The 24,454-nt window shown below is 37.4% G+C and overlaps 1 protein-coding gene across 1 annotated transcript in view; it reads left to right on the top strand.

The window, feature by feature from the left end:
- The window catches only part of LOC124776208 (N-sulphoglucosamine sulphohydrolase), a 119,184-nt gene extending 95,043 nt beyond the window's left edge, over positions 1–24,141 (top strand). The window contains exons 9-11 of the mRNA XM_047251054.1: positions 7,543–7,689; positions 9,368–9,577; positions 23,983–24,141. Coding sequence (XP_047107010.1) covers positions 7,543–7,689; positions 9,368–9,511 — 291 coding nt within the window. The 3' untranslated portion in view covers positions 9,512–9,577; positions 23,983–24,141. The remainder of the gene's footprint in view (positions 1–7,542; positions 7,690–9,367; positions 9,578–23,982) is intronic.
- Positions 24,142–24,454: the final 313 nt, after the last annotated feature.

The following is a 24,454-nucleotide window of genomic DNA, read 5'->3' as shown; positions in this document are numbered from 1 at the left end:
ACTTGTAAGTTATTTTCAGCCAGGTGTCCAGACACTTTTGATCACATAGTGTAAGTTGTAGTACTTCCACTGACCTACCTCAATATCTTTTTCCTCAGGCTGCCATGGTTTTTTTCTTGTAATTTGTGTTTATGATGTTTTTACTAAAATTATATACAAAATACAGAAAACTTCCAATAAAACATAAATAAAAATTAAATGTGCTTTTATGTTAGATTAGATTAGTGTTCTCTGAGCCTTTTTGTTTGGCTTTGTTAGTACAATGAAAGTTATAATTTTTCTAAATTTGTGATAAAGGGTAAATCCTTCAAACTCTGCATCTGCTAAACTAATTATGCAACAAGATTTGGCAAGGGCTTTTAAACTAACCAGTTAATATTGTTGCTAGCTTATCCACTTCAAATATAATTTCACTGCCCATCATTCCCTCTGCACTCATCAACACAGTGAAAGAACAAGCCCAGGTTTAAATTTCAACCAAAGTTATTTATTGCCACCTCTCATTAACACAAAATTACACTCTACAAATAGCAACAATAACTTAACTTTGTGAAAATATTTGTTTCTGGCTGTTCATGCTGTATTCACATCACAACTCCTCCCTCTGTTAGACCTCCAAAAACTGCTGACAACAATGTTATGTGCTGAAGGACACAAAGTCAAAGACACTCTTGAAACATTTCAGGATCATCTGTTTTGTCTTGAAGAGAGGCTTTAATTCATAACATACATGGTATTATGATTTTGGTTTCAAACCATCAATTATGTGACTACATCCGGCTGTTGTGCACCCAAAGGAGCAAACTACATATTTCCAGTGGAACTTGGCTGTCTCCTGAGCTGTTAATTTGACAGGCACATCTCTCAGCAAATCATTCTGGGGAGACATGTGATAGTTCCATTGTCTGCACCCTGAGTAAAGAGACCACCTCCTTGCTTCTGTCATCTGGGCACTGTCAAATGCATGATTGGACTGGCAGGTGTGCCCACATATGCAATTTTGCTCCATACTGAGAGGACTGTACCACCATACTCTTCTCCTGATAGCTTAGCCACAACCTGAGAAGTAATTTCCAGAATAAATTGTCACTCTGCAGTGGAAAAGCAGCAAAGGTCCCAGGTCTGATTCCCTGCCAGGCACACAGGAAGTTTCAGATCAGCACACACTCCACTGCAGAGGTAAAAATTCTTTCTGTGTAAGAAAACTAGCCACTTTGTCCACTATAACTTAGTAAAAACTGTACCTTGATATATTCTCTCATTCTATGTGTGTGATGTTGTCAAGCAGATACATACTATAATCCTTTTTACACACCATATGAATAATAGTAGATGGAACTGATAGTGACTAAATTTCATATATCCAGAACATAGTAACACCTTTCCAAAGTTGAAACAGTATTTATGAATGTACTATTGTTGATGTGCTAAAGATAGAAAGATAGAGGTAAAACTATTACCAAAGTAATATACAATTGTCTAAGGGTTTCACCTTAGAGCTAGAAGCCCACACAAAAACTGCTTTCTGTATGAGTAAATGGAACTCAAATACTAGCTAAGATGTAGCAGGAGTGATACACAAAGAAAATAATTAAATGTTAATGATTTGGTTACTTAGAACTGCAATTTGTAGTCCCTGAGAGAATATTATGCCAATTACAGGTGTGATTTCACATTTCTTACTGAGTGAGGGAACATAGTCACAGTGTTACGGCACTGGAGTTACAGCTTGTCAGTGGTGAGGTCATTAGAGATGTGGCACAAGTTTAAATGAGGGAAGAACAGAGAAGAAATTTGGCTGTGTCATTTCAGAGGAACTATTCCAGCATTTTGTTTATCATTTTAGGGAAACTGCAGCAAACCTAAATCTGGATGGTCAGACAGAAATTTCAAGCACTGTTTTCTTGAATCTGAGTTGAGAGTATTACCACTGCACCACCTCACTCAGTTTCAATATGGCACCAGCCAGTTTGAGTGCTGGTAACAAAAAGAAGTTACATCACTAGAATATGAATGATATGGAAAGCAGAGCTGTATTCTACCAGTAAACCAAAGTCTGCCACCTGCTTTACCCAAAACTAAGCCTAGGTGATCATTCCATTTTATAGTCATACAAAATGTCACACCCAGGTATTTGTGTGAGTTGACCACTTCCAACCATGACTCACTGATACTATAGTCATGGAATACTATATTATTTTGTTTTGTGACATACACACTTTTACATTTCTGAACGTTTAAAGCAAGCTGCGGTCTTTGCACCACTTTGAAATCTTTTCAAGATCTTACTGAATATTTTTGCAACTTCTTTCAAACAGTACTTTGGTGTTTCATGCTGTTTGTGGTGAAATAGCAATTTAATAAACTTTTGGAAACGTTTGCTCATTGTATCTTTTTTAGAGTTTTCTGTGCATTGAAGTCATTTAGTAAATTGTGTGCTTTAGTTTTCAGCTGACATTTCTTATTGTTTCTAATGAAATATTTCATTCAATGTTTTAACTTTGTTGAGTGTTCCAGTGGCCACTTGAATTTTTGGTTTTAGCTAATAATTTTGTGTAGTTCTGTTGGTATTGGTATTAGTTGTGGCTTAGTAGTATTAATACAAGTAGTTGCTTTCTTAGTAGAGAGAGAATTTCAATACCGCAATTGTTAGTTCTATAAATAGTTCTTCTGGTGTAACTGAACTTAGGTAATGTAGACGTATAGTTTTTTTCAGTAACTGTAAAATTTTACCTTGAGTGAGAAATGTGGGCTCTGTCATAGGTTTGTGAGCAGTGGGTTATGGTGTTGGATTTGTTCAAAGTATTTTCATAGGGGGGAATGCAGTGGGGAAGCCAGTGTGCATTCTAGCAAGATCCTCTCCTGGCAATGCAGAATCTGTAGTAGAAATAAGTTGATAGAGGAGCAGGAGTGCAAGATCTGCATCTTTCAGGTGCAGTTACAACACACAAAGGAGGAACTAGAGAGGATGAGGAGGGTGAATGGTGGGGAATGGGAACTGGCAGTTGGCAAGAAGGCAGTTAAGAAGAGGAGGTATTCAGACAGTTATGCTTTGTGTATATGCAACAGATTTGATCAACTGTCAGAGTTGAGTGGAGAGGAGCCTCTTGCAGCTGTAGTTGTAGGGAGCATGCAGCAGTCCTCAGCAGTTAGGAGGCCTAGGTCAGTTGCAAATTCTAACAGAAAGAAGAAGGTTGTGTTGCAAGGTAGTTTGCACAGTAGAGGTGTGGGCCAGCAGTTACTGGAAGTGTTGGGGAGTGAGTACCAGCTCAACAGCATTGTGAAGCCTAGTGCAGTGTTGGCTCAGGTGACTGACAGCATAGGGGAGTTATGTAGGAATTTTACGAAGGAGAATCAGGTAGTGATAGTGGGTGGAGCAGGGAACAGTCTTGATAGGGATGGGGAATATAAAAATTCCTGTAGTAGTTGGTGTTAGAGCTGCACTTTTTTAGATTGAAATTAGCTGATAGGTATACCTGCATAAAGGAAGTCCCTGTAACTAAGAGCTCACCTTCAGAGGACGTCGTGTCTCCAAGTAGAGAAGAATTAGCATATGTCATCAAAATATAATTCGTCAGTTCAGAGGCTTCCTTTACCAGGATACAGATCAGCTGGCTGTTTTTCAAGGAGTTCCTTGCGGGGCGGGGGAGTGGCCATGTACATAAAAAAACAGTATTCCATTTGAGTCCATAGATGTATCACAGCACTGCACTGAACAGATATTTGAATGTTGTGCAGGGGCAGTTGAATTTAGTGAAACTAAACTTCCAATTGTTGTTGTTGTTTATAGGTCCCACAACTCGGACTTCAGAGCATTTCTGCTCAAGCTAGAGAGATTTCTTGATTCACTTTATAAGAAAAAGGATGTTGGTGGATCTCCTAAATTCATATGATCTGATGCAGATTGTGTTTTCTCCAACTAGGGTGCAGGGGGACAGTAGCACAACCATAGACAATATTTTTATTCATTCTTCATTACTAGAAGGGCATTCTGTTAGTAAAAGGGTGAATGGCTGTTCAGACCATGAGGCACAAATTTTAACACTAAAAGGCTTTTGTACCCAAACAAATGTCACATATAATTATAAACTATGTAAGAAAGTTAATCCAACAGCAATAGAGAGTTTTTAAACCTCATCAGGAAACAAGAGTGGCAGGATGTTTATAGTGTTGATAACATAGATGACAAATATAATGCTTTCCTTAACACATTTCTCATGCTCTCTGAGAGTTGCTTTCCATTAGAGCGTTCTAAACAGAGTGCTAGCAGGTAAAGGTAGCCCGGGTGGCTGACTAATGGGATAAGGATATCATGTAGAACAAAGTGGGAATTATATCAAAATGTTAGAAGTAGTCACAAACAAGGTACAGTAACCAATTACAAACAGTACTGTAAGGTGCTTAAAATTGTTGTTAGGAAGGAAGAGAGTATGTGGTATGCAAATAGAATAGCTAATTCACAGGATAAAATTAAAACCACAGGGTCAGTTGTGAAGGAAGTGCCTGGTGAGCAGCACAAGGTTGACGATATAAAGTCAGTTCATGGTAAACATATTTCTATTTTTGATAAACCAAATATATTTACAGTATTTAACAATCATTTTCTGAGGATTGCTGATGAATTAAATAAAAATTTAGTTTCTACAGGGAATCATATAACTTTCTTTTGGAGATTGATGTCTGAAATACTCCTCTGTGATACAAGCAAGGGTGAGATTGAGTCAATAATTAAATCACTGAAGACTAAAGACTCTCATGGATATCATGGAGTGCCTAGCAGAATATTAAAATACTGTGCTGCAACTGTTAGCCCTATATTTAGCCACATCTGTAATTATTCCTTTAGGAATGGTCAGTTTCCTGAATGATTAAAGTACTCAGTAGTAAAGCTGCTTTATAAAAAGGGAGAAAGGGATAATGTAGATAGTTTTAGACCTATTTCTATGCCATCAGTGTTAGCAAAAGTTATTGAAAAGGCTATGTACATAAGGATAATTGATCATTTTACGTCACACAATTTGCTATCAAATGTACAGTTCGGCTTTAGAAGTCATTTAACAACTGAAAATGCTATATTCTCTTCTAAGTGGAGTACTGGATGGGTTAAACAAAAGGTTTTGATGCTAGGCATATTTTTGATTTAACTAAGGCATTTGATTGTGTTGATCACAAAATATTGCCCCAGAAGTTGGACCATTACAAAATATGGGGAGTAGCTCACAATTGGTTCACCTCTTACTTTAACAACAGACGGTAAAAGGCCATTATTCATAGTGTTGAGGATGGCTGTGATGTGGGATCTGAATGGGGCTCGGTCAGGTGGGAGGTGCCCCAGGGATCAGTGTTGGGGTGACTCCCATTTCTTATTTATATAAATGATATGCCCACTAGTATTATGGGTAACTCTAAAATATTTCTGTGTGCTGATGACACTAGCTTGGTAGTAAACGATGTTGTGTGCAACATTGGCTTGGTTTCAAATAGTGTAGTTCATGACATAAGTTCATGGCTTGTAGATAATAAACTAATGCTAAATCACAGTAAGACTCAGTTTTTATGGTTTCTAACACACAATTCAACAAAACCTGTCATTTTAATTTCACAGAATGGGCATATGATTAGTGAAACTGAACAGTTCAAATTTCTAGGTTTTCAGATAGACGGTAAACTGTCATGGAAAGCCCACATTAATGCTACCATTTTTACTATTCGAACAGTATCTGAAGTAAATGATCATTCAACACAAAAATTAGTCTACTTTGCTTACTTTCATTCGCTTGTGTTGTATGGTATTATATTTTGGGGTAACTCCTCCCATTCTAAAAGGATATTTTTGGCTTAGGAACAGGTGGTCCGGCAATAAGTGGTGTAAATTCACGAACCTCTTGTCAACCCCTGTTCATGAGTCTGGGTATTTTGACATTGGCCTCTCAATATATATATATTCCTTACTGTCATTTCTTGTTAACAATATTAGCTTATTCCTAAGAATAAGCAGCTTTCACTCAGTTAATACTTGGCAGAAATTAAAGATGCATTTGGATCGGACTTCCTTAACTCTTATGCAGAAAGGTGTGCAGTGTACTGCTGCATCCATTTTCAATAAGCTACCACTAGAATTTAAAAAAAATCTTAGCAGTAATCCACACACTTTCAAATTGAAACTGAAGAGTTTCCTCATGGGTCACTCTTTCTATTCTGTCGAGTAGTTCCTTGAAAAATTAAGCTGATTCTTGTTGTATTGATGACTGCGTTTACTTAAACTTATGGCTTTACTTTTTTTGGGTTCATAAACATTTTATTTTTATCTGTTATTACTTTTATGTTGTAATTTCATATATTGACACATTCCATGGCCTTGAAGATTTGCTCCTGCAATCTGGCCCTACAGAATTTGATGTGTAAATAAAATAAATAAATAATTGTACACAACATCATTAATATATAGCATGAACAGAAAGGGTTCCAATACAAAGTCTTGGGGCAAAGTTACTTGTACATCTTCTTATTACTCTCCATCCAAGGTAATTTGCTGTGTCCTACCTACCAAGAAATTCTCAATCCAGTCGCAAATTTCACTTGATTTCACTATCATACTTTTTATATTAAGCATAGATCTGGTATTGAGGCAAATGCTTTTTGGAAATCAAGAAATATTGCATTGATCACTGCTTTGGTCCAAAGCTTTCAGTATGTCAAGCGAGAAAATGTGAGTTGGGTTTCACATGACCAATGTTTTTGGAATCTATGCTTGCTGGCATGGAGAAGGTCGTTCTGTTCAATATACCTCATTATGTTTGAGCTCAGAATATGTTCTAAGACTTTACACCAAATCAGTTTCAAGGATATTAACAGTATTGTTGTGGGTCACTGCTCCAAACCTTCTCGTAAGTGTGTGAGATGTGTGCTCTCTTCCAACTACTGGGCATGATTCTTTTGTTTGAGGATTATTTATTTTGGATGCTAAACAAGACCACCACTCTGTCAATGTTTGTCCATCAGATGGTTCTCCCACTCCTGGCTCTATGATCAGTTTGTTCAGAGTCAGTTCATTGTGTCTAAGTATTCTTACTTGTCCATTGGTTGCAACATGTTCTGAACAATGAATTCAGAGTGGCCCAGTTGTTGTTGGTGCAACCTGTTTCCTATCCTGACTCTTGCAGTTTAATGACATGGCTGCTCTCAGAATTAATTCTTCATTTCAATAGACCTCTTTTTTAAACATGGATGTTGTGAGTGAGTTGGCAGACTGTATTTAAGTTCTGGTATGTTTATGAAAGGTATGCATAGAGTAATCACTGCAACCATGTGTGTTACAGATAAATGCACCATTTCATGATGCTTGATCTGTAGATAAGTTCTGTAAAGGTTCACACTTATAATTTGTTTTAACAAGTGTTCAAATGTTTGTGATCATAAGAGAACTTCGTGTGTTCTCGACTGCACCTAACTGAAAAATATGCTGTCAAAATGTTAAGTCAATCAATATGTTTTAGAATTGTCCATGTACCACATTTTTCTACTTTTTCTTTTTTTTTCCAGGATATTTTGAACCGAACACATAAAAAGGAGCCAGTTGGATGGTATAAATCTTTGAATGATTATTATTATCGTGATGAATGGGAACTATATGATCTCAAAATGGATCCAGAGGAGAGAACAAATGTGGTTAAGAAAAAACAGTATAAGGTGAGCTACCATGAAATCAACTACATATATTGCTGTCAAGCAAGAACTTCAGCTTTTAATTACCTGTTGGAAAAATTTTAAGCAGTGCAGCTGTTAATCTGTGCAATGCAGACAAGATAGCATGTTGGACTGCCCTGCTGAGGACCAAAGCTCAGTTTTGTTAGTGCCAGGAAGTTATCCCTCATGGGAGGACAAGTCCCATGAGAAAAGTTAAGGAGCTACTTGAATGAGATGTACTCAAGGGTAGGATAGCAGACAGTGGGTAGGAGAGTGATAAGCTCACCATATGATGCTCCATACTGCAACCAAGGATGCTTTTGGAAATAGAATGACATGATGGTTGGTTGGGATCATGTGGTCTTTATGTTCTGATTACGTAGTTAGTTTGTTATAGCTGTTAATTTATTGTGAATATTAAAGAGAACTAACATTTTTTGATGCTTGTAAGCCTTGAAAAGTACTGACTTTTAAAATTATATTGCAGAATCAGATAGATAGCTAAATGCCTTCTCATTGCAAAATGAGACAGTATGAATTTTTTGTGTAAAAAGAATACAGTGAAATCGCTGAGTCTTCAGAACAAGCTGAACGGTATCAAAATGTAAATGTGAGGATTATTAAGCATGAAACAAGTTGAACTACCACTTAAAGCTGTCATTTTGAAATGTTAGAGATTAAATAGTCAGTTAGTTCACACTTTCAGTTGTTAATTTATGAAGGTTGGTTTGATCACAGCAGCACTTGAGCCAGCTGTGCTCCTATTGAAGGTGATATGCCCTTGTCTTCCTCTGACCTTTGAACTGATTTACCAGCCAGTTATAAATGACTAAGAGTTTAAGTCATATTTGAGCTACTTGTATATGTGCAGAAACAGCTAAGCTGGGAAAAGTTAGTGTCACTGCAAGCAGTCCTCCTTGCACTAGAAAACAACATTGACACAATTAACTTGGACGTGAAAGTATTCAAACAATAACTGTCATAGGTGATGCTTACTTTAAAATTAACAGCTGTCTCATCATAATTAGTAAGGTATCACATAAAGTATCGAAAACTGCAAGTTGTTTACATGTCCTCTAATGTGGCCAGCCACTAGTTACACAGCATTTAATGATAAGCTCCATGGAACAGCTGATACCATTGCAAGTGCATAGTGTCTTGTATTGAGCACACTTTTACCAATGCTGTGACCTTTTGCTACTTCATTACAAAGCTATTACTTAATGTAAACATTAATAAGATTAACTGATATTAAATGCAACATCTTGCAATTTGAAGATTGTTGGCGTCACATAAAATAACTATTTTATCAATTCATTAAATCACAGGTCTATTTGCTCTTGTGTTTAACATTACCCATACTCCAGTTTTAAAATAGCTGAAGAACACAGAAAAAAAAAGATATTTTAATTGATAAGATTGAACTGTATCCCATACACCTTAGCCCATGCAACATTAGGTCTTCACAGTATATTTCATATATGTCAATGGAAGTCACTGGCACCAACTAGTTTAACCAATTACATCCTTAACCCTTTTAAGCAAGACACATTTTTGTTTAGACATACTATTGTAAGTACAGTGTGTATGTAAAAGAAATTATTGTGGAGAACAAGTAATATTACATAAATCTATAACCTTTACTACTGGTATAACATATTTCACTTTTGTGTATTTTTAGAAAATCCTTAGTCAGCTAAAGGAGGATCTTTTCAACTGGCAAAAGCATACAGCTGATCCATGGATCTGTGCACCTTCTGGGGTTCTTGAAGACAAAGGAGATTATCAGCAACATCCACAGTGCCTACCGCTATACAACTTATAATCCGATTTTTGCAGATTTTAGACTTGTAGCAAATGAGAGAGCTGCAAGACCAGAAACAACTCAAAGGTAAGAAAATTATATGTAGTAAGTCCAAGAAGTACCTTGAACCATTTGCAGCTGCAAGAATTGGTCTATTAATCGTTTCTATGGACTTATTGTGTAGCATCTTTGTTCTTTTTCTTGACACCATTTTTGTAGCTCAGTCAGGTATTAACATTTTCATTTTATCTCATATGAGATATCATTTATTGCTGGCAATCAAAATAAAATTAGTTTATGCTCTTTAGTGGGCGTATAATAAAGCTGTTCATAGAGAAAGATTTGAGAATTGGGTTGTTGCTAATACTAACACACTACTGCTGTTGACTATCATGAAAGCTTTCTGTATCTATGATATTTTGATCTATTACCATTGCCAATTCTGACTTGTGTCTCTTAGGATGAGACATTTCCTCACAGCTTAAAACTGTGTGCTGGACTGTGACTCAAAACTGGAAGCTTGCCTTTCATGGGCCGACACTTATCATCTGTATATTCAAGCCACGACTCACAAATTGCCCTCATAGCTTTACTTCCCCCAGTACCTCTCCCCTACATTCCAGATTTAATGGAAGGTCTCCTGCATTCCAAGCACTCCTAGAATAAAAAATAAAACTTAGTCATAGTTTAGGGGATTATTTTCAGAATTAATTTTTCACTCTACATTGGTGTGTATGCTGTATGAAACTTTCTAACAGATTAAAACTGTGTGAACTCATAGGATGAGATTTTATAGTGGTTTATCCAAGTATGGTATTTAACTCATACCCGCTCCCTTCACTCCTTGATATTTTTATCCCAATTAACAAAAGACTGCATGCATTACCAATCAACCTAACAAGAGCAACCATTTCTGATGGGGTACAAATTTGGCAAATTCAAGTGATGTCTGGGAAGTATAGCCGAACACTGTAACTTCTGAACATGTTTCAGTGCTCATTGTTGTGTGGGATATGGACAGCATACATCACACAGAACAAGACTAATAGAATTGTTGCTGGTAGTTCTAAAAAAATCTCATAACTGAAGTTTAATAATGCATTAGGAGGTAAATGGTGTTGAAGCTATGCATACATTATCATAGAAACCAATAGGCCATGTTTGAACCACAGTTTTGTAAACTTTATCCAGGCAAGTATGATATTGCTGTTTTCTGCATTTTGGGTGGGCTATTGTGAATCAACATTCACGTTATGGAATCCAGAAAACAGGTAGTCCATATTAAATATAGACTGTGTGTGATGTGCAATAGTAACCTGATGTGCCTTCCATTGAAAGCATGTGAATATTTATGAAGAGAAGGAATGAATAACTGAAAGATGAACATATAGAAGAGAAATAGAAGCCTGTTGAAAAATGTTGAGTGGAACTTTTCTTGTGATACACTGATAGCCTACCAGGCTCTACTGTTACTGAAAGATTATCAGTCAGTAAATATGCTATAAAATCTGATCAGTACAGCACCATTAATTTCAGTTAGTCTGTTACTACTTCCTGACAAATAATGACATTGGAGTATATTTCAATGAAAACAGACAGAATTTGGCTATCAAAAGGAAAATTTGTGAAGCCTTCAACAACTAATTTAGCAGAAACTTATTGAAAGAGATATAAAAGATCTGAAATAAATTCTGTCATATGTAAAGGTGACAAAAGTTAGCGTCTAGACACTCGTGGATGGCACAGGAACTGAAATTGAGGGTTCTGTTGTTGTTGTTGTTGTTGTTGTGGTCTTCAGTCCAGAGACTGGTTTGATGCAGCTCTCCATGCTACTCTAGCCTGTGCAGTTTCCTACTCTAGCCTGTGCAAGTTTTTTCATCTCCGAGTAACTACTGCAACATACATCATTCTAAATCTGCTTAGTGTATTCATCTCTTGGTCTCCCTTACCATTTTTCCCCTCAACACTTCCCTCCAAAACTAATCTGGTGATCCCTTGATGCCTCAGAATGTGTCCTACGAACTGATCCCTTCTTTTAGTCAGGTTGTACCACAAATTCCTTTTCTCCCCAATTCTATTCAGCACCTCCTCATTAGTTACTTGATCTACCCATCTAATCTTCAGCATTCTTCTGTAGCACCACAGTTCGAAAGCTTCTATTCTTTTTTTGTCTAAATTATTTATCGTCCATGTTTTATTTCCATACATGGCCACACTCCATACAAATACTTTCAGGAAATACTTCGTGACACTTACATCGATACTCAATGTTAACAAATTTCTCTTCTTCAGAAACACTTTCCTTGCCAGAGCCTGTTTACATTTTACATCCTCTCTACTTCGATCATCATCAATTATTTTGCTCCCTAGATATCAAAACTCATCTGCTACCTTAAATGTCTCATCTCCTATCTATTTCCCACAGCATCACCTGATTTAATTTGACTACATTCCATTATTCTCTTTTTGCTTTTATTGATGTTCACCTTATATCCTCCTTTCAAGACACTGCCCATTCCGTTCAACTGCTCTTTCAGGTCCTTTAATGTCTCTGCCAGAATTACAATGTCATCGGCAAACATCAAAGTTTTTATTTCTTCTCAATGGATTTTAAATCCTACTCCAAATTTTTCTTTTGTTTCCTTTACTGCTTGCTCAATATACAGATTGAATGATATCGGGGATAGGATTCAACCCTGTCTCACTCCATTTTCAATCACTGCTTCCCTTTCGTGCCCCTCGACTCTTATAACGGCCATATGGTTTCTGTACAAATTGTAAATAGCCTTTTGATCCCCGTATTTTACCCCTGCAACCTTCAGAATTTGAAACAGAGTATTGTCAAAAGCTTTCTCTAAGTCTACAAATACTATCCCTTAATAAGACCCTCTGCTCTTTGTTGTGTAGGTAAGGTTCTGTACATGAAAATGAATGCCATTAATGCCATAGCAATTCGATTTGCCAATTAGAATTTTATGAGTCACAGAATATACCAATTCAGCACAGTTATTTTAATCTTAGCCTATAAACACCATTATAGCCAGTAGAATTATTACTTTCTAGCAATCCAGTGAATTTTATAATTTCCATAGTGGATTTATTTTTGAATATAATGTCTGTTAGTGATGCATGAAGTGTCTGCAATAGGAACATTTGCTCTCACTTTGAGGTAGTTATCACTGAATTTGAAAGGTAAGGAAAGTTCTGGTAACATGTATGAATAATAGAAGCACTGAACTACTGACAGGTACAAGAAGCTTCACTTGGTGGGGAATTGACAGCATGACCGTGGCATGATTCATTCTCACTCTTGATGAATTATGCCAAAACAAAAACCCTGGAGCAGATATCATCCTCTCAGAATTATTGAGATCTCTGGGAGCGCCAGCCATGACAAAAATATTCCACCTGGTGTGAAAGATGCATGATTCAGGTAAAATATCCTCATACAGTACTTCAATAAGAAGGTAATAATTTCTGTTCCAAAAACAGCAGGTGTCTAAAGATGTGTGGATACTACCGAGTTATCAGTTTAATAAATCAGATTGCAAAACACTGATATGCTATATTTACAGAAGGATGTAAAGTTACTAAAAGCTGATCCCAGGGATGTCAGTTTCAGTTCCAAAGAAGTTTAGGAACATGTGAGGCAATACTGACTCTAGGACATATCTTACAAGACAGATTAAGGAAAGACAAACCAATTTTTCTAGCATTTGTACATTTAGAGAAAGCGTTTGACAATGTTGGTTCGGATTCACTCTTTGAAATTCTGAAAGGGATAAAACACAGGGAACGACAGGTTATTCACACCATGCACAGGAATCAGACTGCTTTTATATGAGTTAAAGTGCTTGAAAGGGAAGCAGTCTTTGAGAAGGGAGTGTGGCAGGGTTGTAGCCTGTCTCTAACGTTATTCACTCTGTACCTTAAGGAAGTAATGAAAGAAACTAAGGAGAAATATAGAAGAGAATTAAATTCCAGAGAAAGAGAGAAAAATAAAACCTGTGAGGTTTGCTGATGACATTGTAATTCTGCCAGAGATGTCAGGGTCTTGGAAGAGCAGTTGACTGGAATGTGTAATGTCTTCAAAACAGGTTATAAGATGAACATAAAAAAAGGAAAAACAGTGGTAATGAGATGTAGTTGAATTAAATCAGGTGATGGTGCTGAGGGAATTAGATTAAGAAATGAGGCACTAAAATCAGTAGGCAAGTTTTGATATTTGGGCAGAAAAGTAACACATGATGGCTTAAGGTAGAGAGGACATAAAATGCAGACTGAGGACAGCAGAGAAGCATTTATGGGAAAAAAGAAGAAATTCATTAGTATCAAATACAAATTCAAAAGTTAGGAAGTCTTTTTCTGAAGTTATTTGTCTGGAGTATAGGCTTATGTTATTGTTGTGGTCTTCAGTCCTGAGACTGGTTTGATGCAGCTCTCCATGCTACTCTATCCTGTGCAAGCTTCTTCATCTCCCAGTACTTACTACAACCTACATCCTTCTGAATCTGTTTAGTGTATTCATCACTTGGTCTCCATCAACACTTTTTACCCTGTATGCTTCCCTCCAATGCTAAATTTGTGATCCCTTGATGCCTCAGAACATGTCCTATCAAACGGTCCCTCCTTCTTGTCAAGTTGTGCCACAAACTTCTCTTCTCCCCAATCCTATTCAATACCTCCTCATTAGTTATGTGATCTACCCATCTAATCTTCAGCATTCTTCTGTAGCGCCACATTTCGAAAGCTTCTATTCTCTTCTTGTCCAAACTAGTTATCGTCCAAACTAGTTATCGTCCATGTTTCACTTCCATACATTGCTACACTCCATACAAATACTTTCAGAAACGACTTCCTGACACTTAAATCTATACTCGATGTTAACAAATTCCTCTTCTTCAGAAACGCTTTCTTTGCCATTGCCAGTCTACATTTTATATCCTCTCTACTTCGACCATCATCAGTTATTTTGCTCCCCGAATAGCAAAACTCCTTTACTACTTTAAGTGTCTCATTTCCTAATCTAATTCCCTCAGCATCATCAGACTTAATTTGACCACATTCCATTATCCTCGTTTTGCTTTTGTTGATGTTCATCTTATATCCTCCTTTCAAGACACTGTCCATTCCGTTCAACTGCTCTTCCAAGTCCTTTGCTGTCTCTGACAGAATTACAATGTCATCAGCGAACCTCAAAGTTTTTATTTCTTCTCCATGGATTTTAATACCTACTCCAATTTTTTCTTTTGTTTCCTTCACGGCTTGCTCAATATACAGATTGAACAACATCGGGGAGAGGCTACAACCCTGTCTCACTCCCTTCCCAACCACTGCTTCCCTTTCATGCCCCTCGACTCTTATAACTGCCATCTGGTTTCTGTACAAATTGTAAATAGCCTTTTGCTCCCTGTATTTTACCCCTGCCACCTTCAGAATTTGAAAGAGAGTATTCCAGTCAACATTGTCAAAAGCTTTCTCTAAGTCTACAAATGCTAGAAACATAGGTTTGCCTTTCCTTAATCTATTTTCTAAGATAAGTTGTAGGATCAGTATTGCCTCATGTGTTCCAACATTCCTACAGAATCCAAACTGATCTTCCCCGAGGTCGGCTTCTACCAGTTTTTCCATTCGTCTGTAAAGAATTCGTGTTAGTATTTTGCAGCTGTGACTTATTAAACTGATAGTTCAGTAATTTTCACATCTGTCAACACCTGCTTTCTTTGGTATTGGAATTGTTATATTCTTCTTGAAGTCTGAGGGTATTTCGCCTGTTTCATACATCTTGCTCACCAGATGGTAGAGTTTTGTCAGGACTGGCTCTCCCACTGCCGTCAGTAGTTCCAATGGAATATTGTCTACTCCGGGGGCCTTGTTTCGACTCAGGTCTTTCAGTGCTCTGTCAAACTCTTCACGCAGTATCATATCTCCCATTTCATCTTCATCTACATCCACTTCCATTTCCATAATATTGTCCTCAAGTACATCACCCTTTTATAGACCCTCTATATACTCCTTCCACCTTTCTGCTTTCCCTTCTTTGCTAAGAACTGGGTTTCCATCTGAGCTCTTGATATTCATACAACTGGCTCTCCTTTCTCCAAATGTCTCTTTAATTTTCCTGTAGGCAGTATCTATCTTGCCCCTAGTGAGATAAGCCTCTACATCCTTACATTTGTCCTCTAGCCATCCCTGCTTAGCCATTTTGCACTTCCTGTCAATCTCATTTTTGAGACGTTTGTATTCCTTTTTGCCTGCTTCATTTACTGCGTTTTTATATTTTCTCTTTTCATCAATTAAATTCAATATTTCTTCTGTTACCCAAGGATTTCTACTAGCCCTCATCTTTTTACCTACTTGATCCTCTGCTGCCTTCACCACTTCATCCCTCAAAGCTACCCATTCTTCTTCTACTGTATTACTTTCCCCCATTCCTGTCAATTGTTCCCTTATGCCCTCCCTGAAACTCTGTACAACCTCTGGTTTAGTCAGTTTATCCAGGTCCCATCTCCTTAAATTCCCGCCTTTTTGCAGTTTCTTCAGTTTTAATCTACAGTTCATAACCAATAGATTGTGGTCAGAGTCCACATCTGCCCCTGGAAATGTCTTACAACTTAAAACCTGGTTCCTAAATCTCTGCCTTACTATTATGTAATCTATCTGATACCTTCTAATATCTCCAGGATTCTTCCATGTATACAACCTTCTTTTATGATTCTTGAACCAAGTGTTAGTTATGATTAAGTTATGCTCTGTGCAAAATTCTACCAGACGGCTGCCTCTTTCATTTCTCTCCCCCAATCCATATTCACCCACTATGGTTCCCTCTCTCCCTTTTCCTACTCTTGAATTCCAGTCACCCATGACTATTATTAAATTTTCGTCTCCCTTCACTACCTGAATAATTTCTTTTATCTCATCATACATTTCATCAATTTCTTCATCATCTGCAGAGCTAGTTGGCATATAAACTTGTACTACTGTGGTAGGCATGGGCTTCGTATCTATCTTGGCCACAATAATGCGTTCACTATGCTGTTTGTAGTAGCTTACCTGCACTCCTATTTTTTTATTCATTATTAAACCTACTCCTGCAGTACCCCTATTTGATTTTGTATTTATAGCCCTGTATTCACCTGACCAAAAGTCTTGTTCCTCCTGCCACCGAACTTCACTAATTCCCACTATATCCAACTTTAACCTATCCATTTCCCTTTTTAAATTTTCTAACCTACCTGCCTGATTAAGGGATCTGACATTCCACGCTCCGATCCGTAGAATGCCAGTTTTCTTTCTCCTGATAATGACGTCCTCTTGAGTAGTCCCCGCCCGGGGATCCGAATGGGGGACTATTTTACCTCCGGAATATTTTACCCAAGAGGACGCCATCATCATTTAACCATACAGTAAAGCTGCATGCCCTTGGGAAAAATTACGGCTGTAGTTTCCCCTTGCTTTCAGCTGTTCGCAGTACCAGCACAGCAAGGTCGTTTTGGTTAGTGTTACAAGGCCAGATCAGTCAATCATCCAGACTGTTGCCCCTGCAACTGCTGAAAAGGCTGCTGCTCCTCTTCAGGAACCACACATTTGTCTGGCCTCTCAACAGATACCCCTCTGTTGTGGTTGCACCTACGGTATGGCCATCTGTATCGCTGAGGCACACAAGCCTCCCCACCAAAGACAAGGTCCATGGTTCATAGGGGGGCTTATACAGAAGTGAAATGTGGATGATAAATTATTCAGATAAGAAGAGAATAGAAGCTTTGGAAATGTAGTGTTACAGAAGAATTCTGAAGATTAGATAGGTAGACCAAATAACTAGTAAGGAGCTATTGAATCAAATAGAGGGGGAAAAAGTTAATGGCACAACCTCAACAAAAGAAAAGAAGAGGTTGGTTGACAAAAGAAAATAAGAGGTTGGTTGAGAGGACACATCATGAAACATCAGTTTATTAATGGGGGAACTTGGAGGGGGGAGGGGCATAAAATTGTAGAGTAAGATCAAAGCTTGAATTTAGTAAGCATATGGAAATGGATGTAAGTAGCTGTATCTTTGCAGAGAGAGAGAGAGACTTGCGCAAGACAGAGAAGTGTGGAGAACTGCTTCAAACTAGTCTTTGGAATGAAGACAACATCAGCATCAACACATCAACATCTTGACAGCATGATTCATTGTGCTTGACTTGCATTGTGTTACCTTCCTGTTGATGAGCAATAGGTCTAAACAAGCAAATGAGTGACACACTGTGCCATATTACTTTTGGCAATTCCCTTTGTAAATATCACAAATCTCATATTTTGAAGATAAAATGTCTTGTGTTGTTTACAGATCCACATCTTTTTTTTCAACTGATGATGCTATGAATGTGGTGTGGGTAAGATTCTGTGTGATTTCTGATCTCAGTCCAAATCTATTATGAGTGAGACTTCAGTACATTTTGGGAATGACCCACTCATACACGTTTCCCCTCTTTAGTTTCTTATAAAGTTCTTTTAGATATTGTTTTACTTTTTATTGTGTTTTGGTGGTTGATTTTATACAGGAGGTTTGACTGTTATAGGTACAGATGAAAGAGGTAAGTAGAAGACAATGAAACAATCAAATAATCCTCATACACATGGTCTGGAAACCAGTGGTTTCCCCAATATGACATATGCACAGGTGCAGACATGTCAGTATTACAACAGTACTAATAAGGCTACATTTATTTTGAAAAACTAAAGTGAGGTATCAATTACAAAGTGATAAACAGTTCTTGTTTGATTTTATCATCATTCCAGATACCTTAATACTGGTAAATAATTTTTCGACAACATTTGTATTGGTCATGGCTCTCCATTACCATAGCCTTTCCCAACTTGAACCTGTTAAGTTGTTTTGTGTGTGGTATCTAAATGCTATGTTGTATTCAGGCCCTGTTGATATTGTCTATGAACTTGGGAATGGATTGTGGATGGTTGCCAAGCCATCCAGAACACGTGTGGGGGCATCAATGAGGTGATGAGCTGAAGCCTGCCTTCACATGAATGGTGGGCACATGGAACACTAGTTGTGATGTATTTGTCTTCAGGTGCATATCTGCAGTATGGATTCTTAGGGATGTGTACTCAGTCATACTACATAGTATTGGGGAAACTATTGGTTTCTAGACCTATGTTTAATAGGATTATTTGCTTGTTTCATTGTCCTCTAACCTTCCATTTCATTTGTACCTGCAATAGTCAAACACCCTACATTATACTGGTGTGTGTGTGTGTGTGTGTGTGTGTGTGTGTGTGTGTGTGTGTGCGCACGCATTATACTGCAGGCACTAATGCCTATGCTGTTGAACTCAAGTAAAACTAGCCATTATTATTGCTACCTCAAGATCATCATTATTGTCTTCATCAAAATACTTGTAAGATTAATTACATACAGCTAGCATTTATATGATGTACTATAACACAACTGCACAATTGTATTTATAATGAATAACTTGAGTGCCCTTTTATCAACTCACTGAGTTTTCTTGTTTAGCAAAAACTGTGACATTTCTACCAATTAAGTATGATGTTTATTTACAGCCGTTCTACAAATATAATGCCCAAAACACACATTGGCAGGTTTCATTTTTTTTTCTTTCTTATGGCAAAATGTTGAATGTGGTATTGTAATAGTGCAAGAGAAAATGCAAAGCTCACTATTACAAATGTTTAAAAGAAGTGAGCTTTGTAATTACACAACCACCAATGTGGCATATTCATGATTCTGGCTCGTAGAGCCACATTTGTTCATTTGGTGCTGTCTTGAATACCCTTGGAATATTACACAAGCATGGGTATGCTAAATGCATTGATTAGTTGTCCTGACAAATAAACATATTATATGTTGTTGTTGTTGTTGTTGTGGTCTTCAGTCCTGAGACTGGTTTGATGCAGCTCTCCATGCTACTCTATCCTGTGCAAGCTTCTTCACGTCCCAGTACCTACTGCAACCTACATCCTTCTGAATCTGTTTAGTGTATTCATCTCTTGGTCTCCATCAACACTTTTTACCCTGTGCGCTTCCCTCCAATACTAAATTGGTGATCCCTTGATGCCTCAGAACATGTCCTACCAACCAATCCCTTCTTCTAGTCAAGTTGTGCCACAAACTTCTCTTCTCCCCAATCCTATTCAACATCTCCTCATTAGTTATATGATCTACCCATCTAATCTTCAGCATTCTTCTGTAGCACCACATTTTGAAAGCTTCTATTCTCTTCTTGTCCAAACTAGTTATCGTCCATGTTTCATTTCCATACATGGCTATGCTCCATACAAATACTTCCAGAAATGACTTCCTGACACTTACATCTATACTCGATGTTAACAAATTTCTCTTCTTCAGAAACGTTTTCCTTGCCATTGCCAGTCTACGTTTTATATCCTCTCTGCTTCAACCATCATCAATTATTTTGCTCCCCGAATAGCAAAACTCGTTTACTACTTTAAGTGTCTCATTTCTTAATCTAATTCCCTCAGCATCACCCGACTTAATTCGACTACATTCCATTTCCTTGTTTTGCTTTTGTTGATGTTCATCTTACTTACTCCCTTCAAGACACTATCCATTCCGTTCAACTGCTCTCCTAAGTCCTTTGCTGTCTCTGACAGAATTACAGTGTCATCGGCGAATCTCAAAGTCTCCATGGATTTTAATACCTACTCCGAATTTTTCTTTTGTTTCCTTCACGGCTTGCTCAATATACAGATTAAATAACATCGGGGAGAGGCTACAACCCTGTCTCACTCCCTTCCCAACCACTGCTTCCCTTTCATGTCCCTCAACTCTTATAACTACCATCTGGCTTCTGTACAAATTGTACCTTTCGCTTCCTGTATTTTACCCCTGCCACCTTCAGAATTTGAAAGAGAATATTCCAGTCAACATTGTCAAAAGCTTTCTTTAAGTCTACAAATGCTAGAAATGTAGGTTTGCCTTTCCTTAATCTATCTTCTAAGATAAGTCGTATTGTCAGTATTGCCTCATGTGTTCCAATATTTCTACAGAATCCAAACTGATCTTCCCCGAGGTCAGCTTCTACCAGTTTTTCCATTCGTCTGTGAAGAATTGGCGTTAGTATTTTGCATCCGTGAGTTATTAAACTGATTGTTCGGTAATTTTCACATCTGTCAACACCTGCTTTCTTTGGGATTGGAATTATTATATTATTATTATATATCATCTTCATAACCATTTCTGGACAAAGGTCTCATCCTGATTTTTCCATGATAGTGATTTTCAGTTAGATCTCTTAATATTGCCCCTGTATTTTTTCTAATGGTATCTATCCATCTTTCATTAGGTCATCACTGCCTTGGTCTTTTCTTATGTCTTGAATTACAGTATGGAATGTCTACCTCTTGTTTGCTTGGCAACATGTCCATTCACCTTGATTTAATTTTCGTTACAGTTGTAATTATGTCTTCCATTCCATGTTTAGCTGATTTACTTCTTTGTTGTCCTGTCTTACCTAGTAATTCCTAACATACTTCTCTCCTTTGCTCATTGAAAAACCATCAATTTTTGAATGGCTTTAGCATTAAGTCTTCACATCATGCTGCCATAAGTCAAAACTGAAAGTATAAACTGATAGTAAAATAAAAGAAGCAGAATGGAGAACCATAATAAATTAGATCCAGATTGACTGAATGGCCCTTGCTATGTGGTCCGTGCCAGACTGAAGATGCACACAATTGTTTTAAGTAGCTGGTTGAATCAAGATATGCAGTGCTTTCAGGAACATGGAAAGTTCATATTGACAATGCCAGTTTATTGAAAATCAATCCAAAAGAGGCTAAAAGATCATCTAACAAGGAATACAGAACATATTTGCAGGAACTTCACTCATTCCTATTACCTGACAATAAAAGGTGAAGAAATGTGTGTTTGCTGTGATTTTGTTCTTAGCTATCATAAATGTGACAGGAGTTATGTTAATTAGTGCTCTTCCAAAATGCTGTGATGTATTACTGAGCAAGACAAACATGACAGACCCCAACCACATAAACTGTAAGAAAGTTACACAGTAATGTTAAGACAGCACATCTTGAGTTATTCTTCCACTGTAATCACACAACTGTAGATATAAATAATCAAGAAAATATTTTGAATCAAGCCTGATTATTACAGTAACATACCATACAAAGGCTATAAAGCCAAATATGAAAGGGAAAATTGCAAACCAGTATCTCTTCCAAAACACAGCCACATATCCCACAAGTACAAGTTACGGTTCTTTAATACATTTGGTGCCCCTGCAATGCCAGGCATGGTAGCTTAGAGAACAGCAGGTGGCTGATGCTACACCTAGCGTGTTCTGACTATGGGCACTGTCTGGTCCACGGTTTGTTTACTGTGTGGATTGGATTTTCCTCAGTCTATGCTCAGGCACACTGCAGTGAATGTCAGTTGCAGTTTAGCTGTTGGTTTATCTTTCAATCACTCTGTGTTTTTTTTTTTCAGCATAATTACAAATTAAAATTACTTTCAACAGGAAATAATTTCCTCTTACATCCTTGCCTGCTTTGAGACATGTCCATAAAAATAAAATTTATGTGTAATTATTCTAAAAATAATTATTTTATAGTTAAAGAATGATAAATTGAAAACAAATGCACTTACCTGCACAAGTTTCACCGCATAATGCAGAAAGATAAACCAACTGCTAAATCTCAGCCAACATTCACCGCAGAGTGCCCAGGAATGGACTGTGGAAAATTTGAGCTGCACAGTAAATAAAACATAGATTACATGGCGCCGATAGTCAGAACATGCTGGCTGTGACATTGGCTACCTGCCAGTCCCTGAGCTACCACACCTAACAGGGCACAGCATGGAATGTGTTAAACAGAAGAAAGATCGGTGTTATAAATGCTCTGCATTTATTTTGCTAACATAAAAGTAGAAGATGCTGAAGCAAGAAGATCATGACAAACATTTACAGAGAAGGAATCTCACCCAAAAGAACAGTATTGAAGACAGAAATCTATCATGTAGTGATTCAAGTCTTACAGCTATAAAATTTTGAACTACACACAAGTGTTGAACATGCCAAAAGAACCTTATTGCCAAATATTCTACCACAGAAAATTGGCACTGAATAAAGTAGCCATATACAACATTGGAAATCAAAATGTCACTTGTTACTTGTGAAATAAGACAGGGAGTAAAGGAAAGCCACTTGAAATCATAACATGTGTCTATTACTGTGTTTTGGTGTTATCAAGCGTCTTACAAGTGAAAATGATGTAAGATGGATGTGGGGTAAGCAGAACAATTTTATGTATGTTCATATGTGTATTTTCCTGTGAACGAAACATCCAAACATGGCCTATAGATCACATAATTTTTGAAGTAGGCCACACAGGAATGGATTGTGACTCTGTTTGCTCCAATATAAAGAAGAAAATCAGGTATGTGCTAGTGTATCTCCTTAAAGATGCAAATAATTCAAAGTGACAGGATAAAGTCTGTCTCTTTTATCATCCACAGTATGCTGCATGACAATTTTCTCAATTACAAAAGTGACCAGGGCATCACCAAAATTCCAGTGTACAATGATTGCATAATCCACTATGAAAGAAACAAAACAGAATGTGATGGGAGTATCACTGAAGTACCCTTGAAAAGAAAGAGGCAATCTTTAGTGTATCTGTTTGTTCCCAAGACATACACAAAAAAACAGTAACAGCAAAACTGAAAGATTTGTTCTCAGTGTGTGGGGAAAAAGATGATTATAAAGGAATCCCATGAATACTACCACAGTTCTTGCATTATGGAACTGTGTATGATGCATTACCTAAACCAGCTGTTGAAGACTGATGCAAAGTAAATTTATTATGCGAATTAGAATTTTTGTCTACAGTTTAATTATTGAGTGACTCTTTAATTTGTAGCCCCCCTTGATTCTTCACACTGTAAAAGGGATTTTGAAGAAATAAACTGAAACTTGCACAAAAATGTTGATTCAAATGTGTGTGAAATCTTATGAGACTTAACTGCTAAGGTCATCAGTCCCTAAGCTTACACACTACTTAACCTAAATTATCCTAAGGACAAACACACACACCCATGCCTGATGGAGAACTCAAACCTCCACTGGGATCAGCCACACAGTCCATGACTGCAGCGCCTTAGACCGCTCGGCTAATCCTGCGCGGCGAAACTGTCACCCAGTATGTCTTATGATTTAGTTGTCATATGTATGTGAAAATCCAGTAAGTCTTTATAACTGGTGAGATGCAAAGCTATGAATCTCCTATCTTAACATATGGTATTAATAACTAGACACAAAATGCTCCTGTAAAACATTCAGTAACCTATATCTGGAACCTAGTAGATAGCACATTCAATGTTTTGATATCCACGAGTTGATATAGATTACAGATTAGAGTACCAGATGTTACTAACATCAATGTGTATGTCAAACACTGCTGCTACAGTGATCTTTCTGTTCCATATTTTCTAGGTGCTGGTTAACTGATTATGTGTACGCATCTGGGAAGTTGAATCCAGAGGATTTGTCCATGACATTGAATTGAAATACAACAGATGAGTGAGAGCTGACTATGTTAAGAATGGAATACCACGAAAACAATTGAAAATATATGGTGTGAAAAGTTTCAAACCACATTTTATATAATTTACATTTTGAAATAATAGTTTCTGTAATATTAGTATTCCTTGATCCAAAGGCTGTAAAAGTGTATAGCACTAATGCGACACTATTCACATCATTGCTCTTTACACACAGAATAATGACATACACTGACAGCCAAAACACACTGCCTTCTAAGAGACCGAATGCCACCTGGTGGCATTGTGGACATGTGACACAGTAAGGATAATACAGAAGTGGAGCACAGACAAATAGGGAATTATTCTAGTGACAATACGGGCCCTAATTGGGGAAAAAAACTGATATAACTGACTTTGACAAA

This window comes from Schistocerca piceifrons, chromosome 2 (genome assembly GCF_021461385.2).
Source record: "Schistocerca piceifrons isolate TAMUIC-IGC-003096 chromosome 2, iqSchPice1.1, whole genome shotgun sequence".
Lineage (NCBI taxonomy): Eukaryota > Metazoa > Arthropoda > Insecta > Orthoptera > Acrididae > Schistocerca > Schistocerca piceifrons.
This window is presented reverse-complemented; position numbering and strand designations above follow the sequence as displayed.